The following is a 16702-nucleotide window of genomic DNA, read 5'->3' on the forward strand; positions in this document are numbered from 1 at the left end:
ATTAACTGCGCGCAGTAGAATCTGATTCGGCTGTTAATTATCATTGTGTTTACTTCATGGCCAGATTGAGTTCTCAGTAAAAGTCAAACGTCTGAATTACTTCTGATCAGAAAAAGGTGGCAGCTCTCCCACAGCCCATGAAGGCAGCATCAGATAAGTTTCTGTGAACATATGAACTGAAGCTGATCAGAAACACTTTCCTCCCTCAAATCATCTTTATAAACTAACAATTCTTCTGTTTATGACTAAAGGGACAATTACTTTATAAAAATACACTATAAATGTATAAACCATGACACGTTTAGGTACATTTCTAACTGACAACATACATTATTCATTTGTTGTTTAATAAAAAGGTTAAATTTAATTCATATTTTTAATTACACCAATCTTAAGATCAGATTTATATGTCCTAAGTGTTTTACTGTTCAAATTGTTGTGTTGGTTATTAAAGAAGATTGTTGTCACATCAAAAGGAAATGAAGAAAAAACAATATTTTAAAAGACAATGTTTCTTTAAATAGAAATGACATTTTTAAAATAGTTTCTTTAGCACTAAAGCTAAAAAAAAAACAAAAAAAAACAGGATGAGAAAGAAATGAAAACCATTTTCTATCATCTCATCAGTCAGTTTAGCTTTCATTATCTCTTAGAGGAAACTTCTGTAACTGAACTTTCTTTTCAGCGTCAGAAGTTTGTTTTTAACGTCATGAGTTCACGGGTTTATTTAAAGGAATCTTGGCCTGAAACGATCACTTTCATCACCACCTTCTCTCAACATGAATATGTTCATCTGCACTATAAAGACAAATTCAAGCTACTGATGATGTCATCATATCACACATGACTGAACTGACACACCTGAAAGATCAGAAGAACTGGAGAAGAAAATTGTTTTATTCATTTTTTGCTGTTAGAAAATAACTCATTCACACACCTGATGACCAGATGAGCTCACGCACACTCTTTTAGCTAGTGTGCACATCTGGAGCAGGAAGACTGATTATATATTTTTTATTATTATTGTAGGTAAATGTGAGACGATTATTGAACATGATGTTCCCATGTTGTAGTGTTGTTAAGCTAAAGTGCTACTGGAATTCATTTTCCCTTACATGCTACTGTACGACTATCAACCTGCTCTGAAGCCTTCAGGTTCTTTCCTGTGATTTGTCTTCTTCTACAAAAATAAAATCTTCTTCATCCTCTGAACTCTTCTGTTATTAACATTCATTCAGTATGACCTTTGACCCCAGACCCCATTTGACATGATACTTGAAAACAAATTTGATAATATTTCTAAATAAAAGCCCCTCAGGGGGCGACTCCACTGGTTTTGAAAAGAATTCAGATTGAATTGATGAAACACAAAGTGATGTGTGACGTAATGCCGTGCAGCGCAGCAAGACAATCACCGTCGGAGCATTTGGAAGAGTGAAAGAGGAAATGATGTCATAATGCAGCTCTTCATCCTGATACATGGCAGCACTCCCTAAAGACTTCCTGTGTCTCAGAGGACTGCGAACGCAGGACAACATTTCTGTGACAGTTGTCGTCTCACAGGAAGTTGGTTTTGAGTGTGATGCTGGGGGAGGACTTGGCGGCGCCACGTGTGGAGGGGTTAGCGCCGCTAGCTTTAGCATTCAGACTCTCCTGGTTTCCTTTGACGGCAGCTTCCAGACGAGACTTGAGGTGAGGAGACGACGCAATGAGAGACCTGAGGGAGGGAAAACAAATCAGTCAGACACACACACACACACACACACACAAAGTTTGTTAGTTTTTCAGCTGTACCTGAAGACAGCGGAGTACTGCGGGCCAAGACGCATCAGGTCCTTGAGTGCCGCCTCATGGAGAGACCGTGAGGCTGCAGGGGCCGAGCCAAGGGCGTTCTCATCCAGGAGGAAGGAGATGAGCAGGGGAATCAAGATGGCCGCCAGCTGAGGACCTGAGGAACACAGAGACAGATTGACTGATTGTGTTGTAAAAAGTGTAAAGGTCTCTGTTCTGCTCTGTTCTGTGTCTGAATGGACTCACGCTGTGACTCATCAGCAGCCTGGACCAGAACCTCCAAGGTCCCCATTCCTGCCAGGACTCCCAGCAGCTCCTCTGGACTCTGAGGCCGACTCCTCTCTGCCCTCTGAGGATGAGTCACATCATCCATCAGTAAGACATTACAGTTAAAGCAGGCTGCTCTGTCCTCACAGTCCTACGAGGTCTAGTTCAGTACCTGGAGGAATCGAACAAGCGGCGAGCCGAGGGCCTGGATGTACGGGATGGCGATGGCGGGCTGAGCCTGAAACACTGACGTCAGCAGCTGATAACAGCGACTCACAACCTGTGGAGGAAGCAGACCAACAACTTCAGGTCAAACTTCAGGTGGTCGTCATTGCAGTGAAGCCTTCATCAATGTTTTTGGCATTTTCTTTTAAATGCTAGTTTGTCATGTTTCACTTTTTTCTTAGAGACCAAGACCAGAACCCTGCAGCTGCAGTGGGCTCAGACTCGCCAGCAATGGACCGGTGAGGATCTGGTCTGATTAATCTGGTTTCTGCTGAAGCAGCAGGTGGATCCATAGACCCAACCGGCCATGTGTCACCAGTTCAGATTGGTGGTGGCCTAAGTGGGGGAGGTTTTCTGGACTCACTTTAGGCCCTAATCCCAGTCAGTCCTGGTTTGAATGTCTCAGTCTATCTGAGTCTGACCATGTTGGTCCTCCACAGTGAAGTGTTCCTAATAAAGTGCTCCCTGACTGGACATCTGTGGGACTGACCAGTGGATCCTTGGCATCCATACTGGAGCTGAAGCGCTGCACACAGAGTGCATGCAGAGGCTCCACCATACAGACATCAGGACCAGCAGACAACAGGAAGACTGTCAGAGCTGTGAGGAGGCTGATCTGGTCCACAACACCAACAGAGTCCCCTGACGACACACGACAAAAGAAATCACTGCAGTCACAGAGAGTGTGTGTGTGTGTGTGTGTGTGTGGGGAGGGTGCGTACCAGGGTCCCAAAGTCCCAGCAGTGTGTTCAGAGCTGATCTCAGCAGCAGGTTCCAGGCTCCTCGACTCTTCTCCTGTCGACTCATAGGAGACATCAGGACAGACTTCAGAGCCTGGAGAGTCGCCTGGACCACCAGACCAGCTCTGTCCCCTGAGATCGGGGCCGAGGCAACTAGAAAACGACGCGTTAACGGAGAAAGTTTTTCATCAGACGGAATGACTGATGGAATGACCAGTTTTAATCTGCTGTTGTATAATCAGGTTTTCTGGACATTATTTATTTTATTATATTATATTTGTGTCTGAAACACTTGGAAACATCTGCTGTGTGTGTGTGTGTGGGTGTGTGTTTGTGTTACCTGTGTGTGTGATGGGGTGGTGCACCAGCTCTCTGAGGACTCCCAGCAGCAGGTAGAGGACAGTGGGGAGGATGGACACGCTGCCTGCAAGAGGACAGACAAGGACAGGAAATGTGATTACGTCACAAAGTTGTGTCAGAGCTGAAACTGGAGACTGAGACCATAAACTCATCAGGGAGGAGGAGGGGCATTTCCCCATAGACTTCAGTATAATCAGAGTTATTTTTATCAGTGTAGTCGCCTCCATATTCATACTGATATTGAGGTGAGACAGCGTGAATCCAACATCACCTTCAGGGGAGCAGATGGACGGCAGCTCAGAGAGGACACTCAGAGCGGACGCCACCAGGCGACAGTCGCTGTCCGTCAGACTCCAGACTGTACCTCCAGGACCTGAACACACACCAAAGGTTCATCGTCTGTCCTCAGAGGAACAACAAACTAACTAAAAGCCCTCCCCAAGAGAAAAAAAAAACAAAAACCTACCAGTCGGGCTGGTTCCAGCCAGTTTGGGGCTGAGCTGTGGAAGTTTCCGGACCAGCACGCAGAGGCAGAGCTCCAGTGCTCCAAACACCAGCGAGCGTCCAGGAATCAAACCGCCGGTGTCCCGTCCCTCCCCAAACTCTGGCAACGTCTCCTTCTCCGCTGCGCCGTCGTCCACTGAGGAGCAATCAAGTGTTTAGACAACATTTCTGTAACTGGCTGCAGTGACACAGAACTCATCTCCCACCTCACCTTCGGCGCTGTGGCGTTTCTCCCTCACATGCTCCTGAGCAGCCATCACAATCTGTTGAAGCAATTCCAACACGGCGAGCTGAACAGCGGGAGATTCTCTGGTCACTGTGAGTCTGTGGAGGACGCTGAGCAGCTCCACACTCAGAGCCTGGGGGGACACAGAGGGATGTCTCAGGGTCTTGGACCTGTCTGGGCTCTAGTCTGCTTTGGAATCTGGTCCTGTATGTTTTCATGGATTCTGAGTTTGACATGAAAATGTAGCTTCAATTCAGGATGCCAGAATGTTCTGGTCTGGATGCCAATTTGGAATCTAATCTGGACTCTGGCTGTTTATCTCATAAAAATTCCACCCCGATTCTAGTGTTCTGGAGTGGAGTCCCTTTGGATTCTGGTCTGGATGTGTATTGAATCCAGGTCTGAATTCTAATCTGGTTTCTGGCCTGGGTCGTGGTCAGATCTGGTCTATATTCTCACCTGGTCATTCCCAATCTTGGCCCGGGGCCAGGAGACGTCGAGTAGCGCCTGCAGGGCCTGGAGACACGAGGTGATGTTCTCCATCTGGTCCTCGGAGTGCGGAGAACACAGGAACTCCACACTGATCCCTGAACGAACAACCAAACGCCACTCAGAAAAATCACCTTTTAACTTGGATAATGTCTGCTGGGTTCATCAGGACACTAGTTTCCCACCCAGTATGAGATGCAGTCTGTCAGTGTTGACATCCTCTGGACTCTTGGCTCCGCCCACAGAGTCAGAGTGTCCCATGGAGGTGGGCGTGGCTGGTCTGGACAGGTTGACAGGCGTTTCATCTGACATCAAGAAACCTGGAACATACATCTGACTGTTTAACACAGCAGAGAGGAAGTAGAGGAGGAGGAACAGGAAGTAGAGGAGGAGTCTGACGCTGACCCGTGCTGTGCAGCCACAGGGAGGTGGCGTGAAGGATGGGAGCCCAGGAAGCAGAGTAATGAGCTCTGGCCTGATTCACTGTCTCTGCTGTGTAGAAAGAACCACCTGGAGAAAGAACACAAAGCAAAACAAATGCTGCTCGGTGACAGACCTGATTCTGTTGTTTTTCGGAGTTAAAAAAAAACTGAACTTTGATTTCAGACTTTGAATCTAGCTAAAGGTACATCAGTTTCAATTGCCCCCTCCCTCGGGCGCCTACCTGCTGGAGGTAGCTGTGATGTGTATTCCTGTGGAAGAGTCAACAGGGCGTAGTCCTGTAGCACCGCCAACCACAGACAACTCAATGTCAACAAATCTGATTGGACCAACTTTAGGAGCCCCGCCCCTCCTGACTCAGACTTTGAGTTGTCATTGACCGGAGAGGAGACTGAGACTGAGAGGTCAGCCTCTCTGCTGGGACTCTCTGTCTGCCTGCTCCTCTGAACAGCTACGACATAAACCTGACACAGAGTCAGAGGTCAGAGGTCAGACAGTCGTCACCGTTCGTCACTGATTCCATCAGATCTCACAACCTGTAAAAAACCTGAACCATCAGAGGAAAGCTGGCTCATCCCCACCTCGGCCCAGGCTTTGATGACGGCCAGAGTTTCCATGGTAGTTGTGGCCTCATTGTACAGGTGACTGGACGTGTCCCTCCCCACCTGGACTTTAGCCAATGAGGAGGCCAGGAGCTGATGGATGCGTCGGAGGTCACGGAGGTCGCTGACAACACCACTGGCAATCCAGGCACTGCAGACCTGGGACACAACGGCGAGAGCAGAATACAGAGCACAACTATTTCCAGCGTCTCAGCAGCCAATCCGATCTTCAGAGTCTGTAAACAGATGATTTAAAACCTGCATTGAAACAGGAACATGTCGGATTAAAAAATGAATGACTAATCACCTGGCACGCCTTCACTGTCACATCAGGAGGTGCATCAGCAGTGAAGGCTGGTCTGAGAGCAGCTCCAACCTTCAGACACACACACAAAACATCAGAGTAAGGAATACGGTTTCCTGATGACATACTAATTGCTGATTGGACCTTACATTAGCCTGATACTGCTCCAGGATCACATGACCAGGAAACTCCGGTTCGGGGATGGCCGAGAACTGCCTGATTATTACCAGCAGGGTCTGCAAACCCGCCAGTCTCAGCTGGTCACTGTGATCTGTCGCTGCCATGAACGCCATCCGGACCAGGTCACCGAGGTGAAGAACCAGGAAGTCTGAGGAGAGACGGCTGAAGGTCAAAGGTATGTGTTTACTAATCCCACAGTAGCCCCGGGTAACAGCGGGGGTCTTACCTGTGGACTCATGCAGACGCCGTTCCTGAGCCAGAGACAAGTCAAAGTGGGCGGGGTCGGCATTTTCACACTGAGCTATGATGCGACAAACACACTCCATAGCAAAGCAGCGCGTAGCCCAGCGCAGAGCCATGAATGGGCCACCCGACTCCGGCCGTGCTCTGAAAGCTGAGGAGTCATCGTCCCTGTTGGCGTCCGTCTCCTCTTCCTCCTGACTCGCCTCCAACGGTGCCCGACAGTCTGAGGAGACGGGGTCAAAGGTCAAATCAGCAGATGGTCTCCCACGAAGACCATGAAAACCATCAGATGTGCTGAAAAGATGAACTTCATTCACTGCTGAAAAAAGCTGACTTCAGTATGCGTACGTAACGTTTTGTAATGAGACGGAAAGGACCACCCACCAGTGGTTGCAGACAGGACGTCTTTGCAGAGTTTCAGCCAGTGTCCCAGTTTGCCGCTGGTGGTGCTGGATGTCATCATGTGGACCAGAGTCTCCTGGACGTCCCTCCTCAGACCTGGATCTGACTCCCGGTCCAGCAGCGTGAACAGAGCTCCTTCCAGACCGACTTCCTTCAGAGTGACGTCTGCACAGAGCCAGATGATGGTAGTGAGGACAAGGGGAGGGGTGGGGGTGTGTGTGTGTGTGTGTGTGTGTGTGTGTGTGTCTCTGTGTGTGTGTCTCACCCAGCTGTGTGTTGTCTCTTCTGGGCAGCTGTTTGACCAGACTCACTGCATGTTCAGAGACCTCTAGCGCCTCCCGCTGGACAAGCTGCCACAGGCACGCAACCACAGCCCGACGCAGACACAGGTAGGAGCTGCACAGGTTGGCCTACACACACACACACTCACACTTTACACCTGGACATCAGTCTCAGGTTTAAGGATCATCTGCGGACTTGGGCAGCTTCAGTGTTTCCTGATCAATCTGATTAAAATCACCAATCACTGATGTTCAAAGTGTCAGGTTTCAGTTCAGGAAGAACTGATCACAAAATAATGTTTTAATGTGATCAAAATATTAGAAAAGTGCCATTTTATCATAAATAAATCTAAAAGGGTGTGTTACATCATGTCTGTGTGACCAATCAGCTGACTGACGAATTGCGTGATGTAATCAGATGGATGACAGACGAAACACTGGCAGGGAAGCTCGTTGTTATTGTATTAGCTGCAGAACAAACCAAGTGAAAGTAAACAGAAAAACAGTAGCTGGTTCACACTCATCTTGACGTCAACTGAAAAAAGGTCTGAGGTCAAAGGTCAGAGTGATCCCCACCTGTGTGTTTTAGCAGACTGACCCCCCAGATTATAACAGACTATAGACCTGGACCAGGACCTGAGGAGCCGTAAGCGTTCATCAGGGAGCGAGGGTTCTGACTGTTGGTTTAATGGAGTTATTAGGTTCTTTAGATTCAAACTGTGTTTTGTGAGGTCACTTTGACCTTTGACCTTGAACATCTGATCAGTTCATCCTTGCGTGCTACTGAATGTTAGTGAAGAATTCAAAGTTCCATCACAGCAGCACTGAGACATTGTGCTCACGACAATGGGACAAATGGACAAATGCGTGGATGCGTCTCCGGCCACAATGAAGACATGAACAAATAAATGAATAAATAAAATGAGCTGAGAATGGTGATGTGTTGTGTGTCACTTCTTCTCCACAGAAATAGAAACTAAAGAAAAAAGGGTTAATGGGCCATAAAAACAGAGAGAAGCTGCCTCAGGCTGAGAAAGGACCTACCAACAGGGAATAATCCAACAAGATCTCCTGTAAGACACAACACAGGGTCAAAACACACACATCTATCTGTGGCGCATGTTGGGACATCATGGTGGCAGCAGACGGGAGCTCAGGTGTACTCACACAGAGAGCAGGTACGAGGTGGGCCAGGTTGACGTGAGGAGGGGAGAACATGTGCAGCTGCTGCAGACAGGAAATGGCTCTGGCCTGGACCAGACAGTCTGGACTGGCTGCCATCACATCACATCCCACCAGGCAGCTGGAGCGCAGGCCAGACACCGCCGCCCCCTCACCTGACACACACAGATACACAATGACACAAACATGAGTTCACGGCCTCCTGACGAGTTCTCAGCTTTGTGTGTATGTGTGTGTTGGCGGGGGGGGTACCCTGCAGGTCTGGGCCCAGGCAGGTGACAAGGGCGTGCAGGCAGCGTCCCAGACTGTAGTGAACCTCAGGGTGGGTGGGTGGAGCCGACAGCAGCAGTCGAAGCACCAAGGTGAAGGACGGCTCAGTGTGGGTGCGAAACAGTCCGCCGGACAGGTCGGCCACCAGAGACATACTGTGGAGAGACCAGGTCTGGAACCAAATCAGGTCCAACTCTTCATTAAGACTTGGTTTAAGGCTGAGGTTTGTAGAGCACAGTTCGATCTGCTAAGGTGTGGTCCTACCTGGACTTCAGGGGACGTGCTGTCCTGGCTCAGGGTGAACAGGACACCCAGGCAGGTGGACAGGTGCTGCGGCGAGCTGATCCCTCCGGTGTAACGCTGCAGAGCTCCCAGCGCCAGAGCATAGCCACTACGAGACGCAGCATCACGAACCGTCTTCAGCCTGCACAGAGACGAACAGCACCATCTCCATCATCACCGTCGTCATTGTTTAAATGCAAAGGTATTAAATTCATTCCTCCATTACTAGTAAAATAATTGTGTAGCCCTTGACATTGACACTGAGCATTTGTGCCAAATTCTAAGAACTTCATCCAGATTGCACTAAAATCATGATCAGTTGGATCAGACAGAGTTATGAAGGCTTTTTAACAACCAGCAGAAATGTTCCTGATTAAATTAAAGCGCCGTCCAGAAACATGCTCAACTTTATCAAGCTGTCTGAACTATTTCTGTTCTTCACATTTCTTTCCTGTTATTTTAGTATCAATGATCCAAAGTGTGTCTGATGTTGACTGTGCTGACAAACTGAGCATTTTTTTTTTTTTGTATTACTCTCCAAGTTCTTCTCCTGAACATCCTGAACAAAGAGGGTCGTTATTTATTTTCACTTTAATAATGTTTAACTTAATAATAAACAATGATCAGTAATCTGTAGTCTGATATGAGTCAGTCCAGTCTGAACCCCCCACCTGTCGAAGCACAGCAGCGACACAGAGACGGTGAATCCCGGGTCACCGACCACCTGAACCAAGCGGGCCAGACCCTCAGCCGCCAGACAGCGCAGCAGCGGACTGAGGCTCTCCAGTGCCCCCATCAGGAGGGATAACGCCGGGGATCGGATCTCCTCTGGCCCCAGGGAGCTCCGAATGCTGCCCTGACCCTGAGGAGGAGGGAGCGAGGGAGGGGTCACTAACTGTTGGCTGTGACCTGTCAGAACTGCTGCCCCCTGGTGGTCAGGAGTCACATCTACCAACCTTGAGCAGGCTGCAGAGGGCAGCACAGACCTGAGTCTGAACCGTCTGCTGCCGAGGACCCTTCAGCTGGTTCACAGAGTCCACAAACTGCTGCAGGATCTTCACCCTGACAGACACACAACCCACAACGTTGACAGACCGACCGACAAACTAACTACCCAGAAACGCTGTCTTCAGTAAAGACTGTAGCTCATCATCATCATCATCACCAGCTGATCTTTTCTCTTCCTGTCAAGTACCTCTGAGCTGAGATGATGTGAGGGTGGAGAGTGCCGAACAGACGGACGGCAGCGACAGTCAGGGCCACAGGGGGAGGAAGAGGAGCGGGAACTTCATCGTACTTCTCACACAGACTGAAGGGGTCGTTGTCCAGAGAGCCTCCCCCCACGCTGCTGCCATGGAGCTGAAGTACAAAGACATCATCATTCCTGTGTGTGTTGGTTTTGTGTGTGTGTGTGTGTGTGTGTGAGAAAGGCAGAGCGTCACCTGTTCCTCAATGTAGCTGTGGTCCATGTCACAGAGGGCAGGGCTAACCAGCGGCAGGTCGTCATGGTGACAGAAGGGGGGCAGCAGCGTGAGGTCTGAACATGGCTGATTAAGGTTGTCCTGACCAGACAGATCAGAGACCAGCTGGGTCATCACCAGACCAAAACTCTCTGTGGGGGGCACGACAACATTAAAGAGCTGACAACAACGAGGAGACGAACTAAGGAGAGAGGAAGGATGGAAGGATGGAAGACAGGAATTAAGGAGACACAAGAGATCTGAGGCTGAGATGAAATGATGAATGATTAGAATTTATTCTTAAAAAAAAAAAAAAAAAAAAAAATTAAATAATGTCTTGGTGAAATAGTGAGCAGATTAATCAATAAATCAACACTGGTTAATATTGAAGGAGGAGCGTTGTCACCTTGGTAGGTCTGAGGAGGCAACAGGGCGAGCAGCTCGTACACTCTCAGTCTGTAGACCACCGACCAACCACGGACAGAACTGCTGTAAGACCGGAGGACAGATGGCAGCCTGGACAAACAGACAGAGAGACATGTCAATAATAATAATGATGATGATCATTTAGACCCACAACAAGCTTTAACCAATCAGAGACTGACTTGGAGAGAAGGGCCACAGCACAGGCCAATGGCGTGAGCAGGCGGCTGATGATGTCATCAGTGACAAGCTCCCTGCAGTGCAGCAGCAGGTTCTTCATAGCTAGACAGAAACAGAAACACACCTCAGACTGTGGACAGACACACACACACAAACAGGCGTAGTAGTACTGACCACAGAGCGCTCCAGCTCGTCCCTCCAGTGTAACCTGCCACGTAAAGAAGTCCCCTCGCCTCAGCTCCATCTCCTGCTCCCTCAGTGAGGCGGGAAACACACAACGCCACAGAAGGAGGAGGCGAGAAAGGTGGTGCTCCACCACAGCAGGGCCTGGACACACACACAATAAGACAGAGACACATGAAGTATGCCCTTTGTTGTCATGATTTGCCTCGTTGTTTGTCAGAGGCGAGTGAAGGAGGTGGAGTCTCCACTAACACAACTGAAGAACACCACCAAAAAGACGACAATATGAGCAGAAACACAAACTTCACCCAGAGTGATGAGGGCAGAGACAAGCAGCCAGCCGGCCTGAGTCCTCTGCAGAGAGATGCGACTGTTCTGGGAGGCTGAACGCAGAAGGTCTTCAGCCAGACCCAGGACCACCTGCACACAGACCCACACCAGCATCAGCATCCATCAACACACACAAAGAGGAAGGAGTCTGATGTTGGAGTGCGTCATTGACCTTGCCCTTAGTGTGTGGTATTCCCAGGGGGCAGTGCTGCACTGCTGCCACCAGGGCGGCAACGGCAGCTCCATACCCAGCAACCGCTTCTGGCGAGGACTTCAGCGCCACCAGTCGTTCGGTGCAGCGGTCCAGCAGCGGAGAGCACTGGGACGGCATTGCCATGGCAACACAGCGCAGACACCAGGCAGCAGCCAGCCGAGCGGAGGGGGCTGGATGGAGGAGGACGGAGATCACTGTGTCCAGGACCGCTGCACACACAGTTCATCAGTCAGAGGGACTTTAACAACCTTCACACTAATTCAGCTGAATGAATGAATGAAACGGATCCATTAATGGATTAATAAATATCTGATTGTCCATGTCTCCCTGTCCGGCGTAGTGACGTCTAGACGTCACTATCAAAGATGGAGGATGAGAATGGATGGATAAACACACAGAAGGAGTCAGAGAGTCAGACCTGTGCTGCTGTCAGCGAGGAGGGGGGCAGCAGTAGCCCCCAGTCCCTGGATGAGTCCTCCCAGTTCCAGCAGAGAGCAGATCAACACGTGCTGACTGGCCGAGACGTCTGCAGCCGAAACTCTGGACTCCACGTTCCCATCAGTCAGAGCTGCATCTACACACACACAAACAGTTCAAGAGACTGAAGGCCTGTAGCTGAGAGGTCTGTTCTGTGCCTCAACCCCTCCCTCACCGATGGCTCGTTTATGTGATGCCACGGCGAGGCAGAGCTGTTTGGCAGCGTTAGCCTGAGCCTTCTCCCCAAGCAGAGAGCCCAGCGTGCTCCTCAAGATGAACGACACACAGCTGCGAGTCATGGCGGCGTCGCCCGGTGTCTGTGTGGCTCTGGCGTTGGACGCCAACTCCATCAGAAGAGACAGGAAGGCCTGCAGGTTTGCCTCCAGCCAGGAGCCCCCAAGAGTGGAGACAAAGACCACGCAGGCCTGAGGAAGACAAGGACAGCAGTGAGGTCTGAGTCTGGAATCGGCTTGGATCGGTGAACGGGTGACCACCCACCTGCGTGACGCCGATGCGGATGTCCTTACTGACGGAGCTCGTCCCCTTCAACATGTCTCCACTGGTTCTGAGAAAGCTCGCCCCGCCCCGCAGGAAGCCTGCCGTCAGTAAATCCATCGCCTCCTCCAGAGAGCTTTGACTCCGCCCACTCTGTCGAGGAGCTGTGAAGACAGACAGAGTTCAACAGCGACCATTTTCTACACAAACATCAATATTTAACCTAGTTTGTTTGAGAAGCCGCTGAGAAGCCAGAATCAAACACATCCCGTCACTGGAGGTCATTAAACTGACCAATAAAATTCTTCAAAGGAAACTTTTACAACTGTAAAGTTACTGTTACATACTGTTACATACATAGAAATGGTTTGTTGACATTTGTGTCAAGTGAAGCTGTAAATGGTGTGAAGAGGAAGCCTCACTTCCTGTCGTGTGACTCTGACCATGTGTCGGCGCGGACTGCTGTCGGGGCTCCACGGCAGCGGCCAGCAGAGTTCCCAGCAGTTTGGCTACAGACACTCGGACGGCGGCATTGGATCCTTCGAAGGCTCTGAAGCACAGAGTGGCCACGTTCTCCAGCTCGCTGGTCCACAGGAAGACCGCCTCCCTCTGCAGCTCCAGCAGACACTGACAGACACAAACAGAAATAATGAACACTCGTCCTCACACCCTCTCCCTGTTCCCTCTCCCCACGTCTTCAGAGGGCGGAGCTAAGAGGAAAATGCTAAAGACTTGAGTGAAGTGATGTGAGACACTTTCATTGTCAGACGGAACCTGAACACAACAGTCCTAATCCCTGATGATGGTAATAATGAGCGCACCTGTACAAGGGAGTCTACAAAAACCAGCTGGAGACGGCAGCCGTTGGAGGGGACAGTACCTTGGTGGCGGCGCAGCGGACAGCCATGGAGCGGTCCGTCAGACAGGCCCTCACCGCCTTGTAGATGTCCCGGTGACACGGCACGGCGCTGACACCGAGACCTCGCAGGATCTTCTCCACACTCAACATGATCTCATAGCGACCTTGAGACTGAGAGGAGGTGGGCCTTAATGTTGTCTTCTATTCTTTTCAAACATCATTAAAGAAAACTAGGATCTCATTCACTTATCATCCAAACTGAAGCTGCAGATTAAAATAAACAGTTTGTGTTCACGCTTGTGTTAAGGTCTTATTTTTTTTTTTTTTTGTTTCATAAAACACTTTAGGTGTACCTCGGCACTCTTCATGGATTTCAGCAGGTTGGTCAGAGTCTCTCTGAAGGAGCTGACAAGCATGCGGCCAAGCTGCTCGTACAGAGCACCGAGACAAGCTGCAGCCGCCCTGAAACAGGAAACATTTATTTATTAGGAAATAATTTCCCTGAAAGCTGTTTTCCCATCTTTCCTGTGGGACATGAACGCATTCTGACTTACAGCCGTGTGGGGAGTCCTGACGGAGAGTCATCTTTGCTGCGGATGATGTCATTGCACCTCTCCACCAATAAGCTAGAAGGTACGGGGTCTCCTAGCCGGTAGAGCAGGGCCAAACAGTGAGCCAGCAGCCAGCGAGTCGGAGGGCCGGGTGAGCCAATCAGAACGCCCGACAGCTGCTCAACCAGGCGGTGCTGGTTGTGTTTGATGTCGACCTAAACAGGAGGAGAAAACGGTTCAAGATGACAGGCTGCAGTTTTACTGATGAACAGACGTGTCCTCTTCAGGCTGCCATAGACGCTGTGAGGGCGTGGGGGGTTCTCACCTTGTCTGTGGCTGGGAGGAGCTTCTTCAGGTGGTTCAACCATTCAAAGACAAACTGAGCCCGCTGATGTTCACCCAGCTGACTGCACACTTCCTCGTTCAACAGGAAGCTGTGAGCTCTCTCCATCCTGAGACTCTACCTCCTCTCAGCGGGGGACGAGTCCGCTCTCCTGCTCCATCATCGTCCTGATAAAAGCAGGAACAAGAAGGAGCCAAGTTTAACTCTGATGGTCCATCTAATGTGGGCACTAGTCCCCAAACCCTGAACCTGTGGTCTCTTATTGGCTCCGCTGGGTGATGTCACAGCCAATCAGAGTCTCTGGATCAGTTCTGTGTGTTTCTGAGTTTATTGTGTTGACAGAATAAAGACAATCAGATATTTTGAGCTGATTTTTCATCATTAATGAGCAGAACTACTGATCAGATAAAGATAGAAACTTCAGATCAGCTCTAGAACAACTCAAACACAAGAGGAACTTTTCTTTGGAAAAGAAGGAAACGTGGGCTTTTTTTTTTTTAACATTTAGTGTGTTTTTAGTTAGTTCTTGTTTTCTGATCACAGAGAACAGAGCCTGAACTGATCAGACAGAATCAGATGATTTGGATATGAGGACACTAAAAAAAAATTTTAAAGTAAAGATGCCAACAAGGGAAACCGAATGTCTTTGATAGAGCTGCTTTGTTTTTGTGGGAAAAAGCAGACCTGGACCACAAACGATGACTGTACAGACTGAACCTGTTCTGGTCTTTGTGTCCCAGAGAAAACCAGAGCGGATCAGACTGAACAGGAAGGAACAGAGGAGACGCTGGGAGAATATCTGATACTCAAACTGAGAGAAGCTCATACATTATTCAACAGCACAACTTTGTTTCCTCCATTAACAGGCACTGCTGTCTCTCACACACATACACACACCTACAGGACGGACTCTAAGCTGAATATATTGTCTCAGTTGATCTTTTAATAAACTAAATAAATAAATTAAAGAATGACAGGACGTCTTTCTGCTCCTGCTGCAGTGAAAATAACTCATCTATTCCTGGAAATAACAGAATTTTAAAGGATGTGTCTTTATGTGAACATTAAGCTTCTGTAGTTTTTGCCAATCTGATAACAGAAAGGTTCAAGTCCAAAACCAGTTCACTTCTAAAACCTGAGCTCTAATATTTTGATGAATTGATCTGTTTTCGAAACATTTAACTGATTCATTAATATTAAAGGACCATCACTGTCACAACTGAATAATCTGTTGATGATTTTTGCAAGTAATCGACTGATTGTTTTAAAAAATAAAAGTCCATCAACAACTGAAAAGCATTTTCAGTCAAGTTTAGTGGTTCAGTTCAATAAAAATCTGGTCTGATGTTCGGGATGAGGACTGAGCTGGTCTACAGTGGATCAGGTTCACCGTAAGTGGAGTTTCTTTGTTTCTGATCAAGGTTTGAATCTGTCTTGGATCAGGACAATCAACTGATTTCAGGAGACCAACAACAAACACAACAAAAGGTGGGAACAAAGTGCCCTGTCATCTCTGTCAGTCCATGTGTTTCGTGTGTCAGATTTTAAAGACGCTACATGAACAGAGTCAATATTGTTATTTCCATCGTTTTGTGTGTGATTTGTTCACACAGCCTGAGGTTTCTGTAGCATTGTGGGAAATAAACACATGAAAGTCAACAAAAGCAGATTCTCGGGAAGCGTTCAATTTCTTTTTTCAGCTCGTTTACTTTAGTGTTCCTGCAGAACTTCCACCCGGTCCTGTCCGAGCCTCCGGTCTGCATCCTCAAACACACTTTTGATCAGGCTAACGCAGAACCTCCTCCTCTAACAGACCCACATCGGACCTGGACGACCTGGAGCAGAATCTGGTTCCTGAACGCGTCCTGACTCTGAACGCTTTTTCCTGCTAACACGGTTAGCCACGGCAGAAAGTTAGCACACACGGCCGACAGGAACGGGACGGTTTACCTGGAAAGAGCCGCTAAAGGTGATCCGGGTGGGCAGCTGTCGGTCCGGGAGGCCGCCGGAATTATAGTTTATTTCAGTTTATTTCGCCACTGAAACGTCCCGAACCGAGATCCGCGCCTCAACCGAACTGAGCGGCAAGTCAGCGGAAACGGATCGAGTGCACATCCTGTCAGCGATCTTCCAAAATAAAACAATTCATTGTGTGAAACACACAAACTATACATAAACTAACATATAATGTATTACCTGAATATAACTTTTAAAGTGCATTGCTGGACAAATATGCGTTTTTATTAAAATTAATATAACATATTCAGCAATTATAGTAACATGTTGAGCTGCTGCTGTAAATAGAGATGAAGCTCTGAGGAAACATTATTCAATCTTCTTTGTGTTCAGTACAACTGACAGGGAGGAAGACAGAGAGAGAAAGGTAAAGACGGAGATT

The 16702-nt window shown here is 48.6% G+C and overlaps 1 protein-coding gene across 1 annotated transcript; it reads right to left on the reverse strand.

Moving 5' to 3' along the window:
* Positions 1-879: 879 nt before the first annotated feature.
* Positions 880-16401, reverse strand: heatr5a (HEAT repeat containing 5a). Its single transcript, XM_029493983.1, has 41 exons — positions 16255-16401; positions 14287-14471; positions 13965-14176; positions 13764-13872; positions 13432-13581; positions 12995-13178; positions 12555-12715; positions 12232-12481; positions 11998-12153; positions 11538-11788; positions 11344-11455; positions 11027-11179; positions 10855-10954; positions 10656-10765; positions 10232-10401; positions 9985-10148; positions 9746-9851; positions 9461-9651; positions 8772-8931; positions 8490-8679; positions 8223-8392; positions 7040-7184; positions 6757-6939; positions 6356-6595; positions 6099-6277; positions 5953-6021; positions 5625-5804; positions 5267-5507; positions 5008-5112; positions 4788-4922; positions 4573-4700; positions 4099-4246; positions 3850-4023; positions 3655-3741; positions 3364-3447; positions 3006-3155; positions 2774-2925; positions 2231-2338; positions 2038-2140; positions 1795-1948; positions 880-1717 (listed from the first exon to the last, which is right to left on the reverse strand). The coding sequence occupies exons 2-41, from the start codon at positions 14410-14412 to the stop codon at positions 1558-1560; spliced, it is 6150 nt and encodes a 2049-aa protein (XP_029349843.1). The 5' UTR covers positions 14413-14471; positions 16255-16401; the 3' UTR covers positions 880-1557.
* Positions 16402-16702: the final 301 nt, after the last annotated feature.

This window comes from Echeneis naucrates, chromosome 22 (genome assembly GCF_900963305.1).
Source record: "Echeneis naucrates chromosome 22, fEcheNa1.1, whole genome shotgun sequence".
Lineage (NCBI taxonomy): Eukaryota > Metazoa > Chordata > Actinopteri > Carangiformes > Echeneidae > Echeneis > Echeneis naucrates.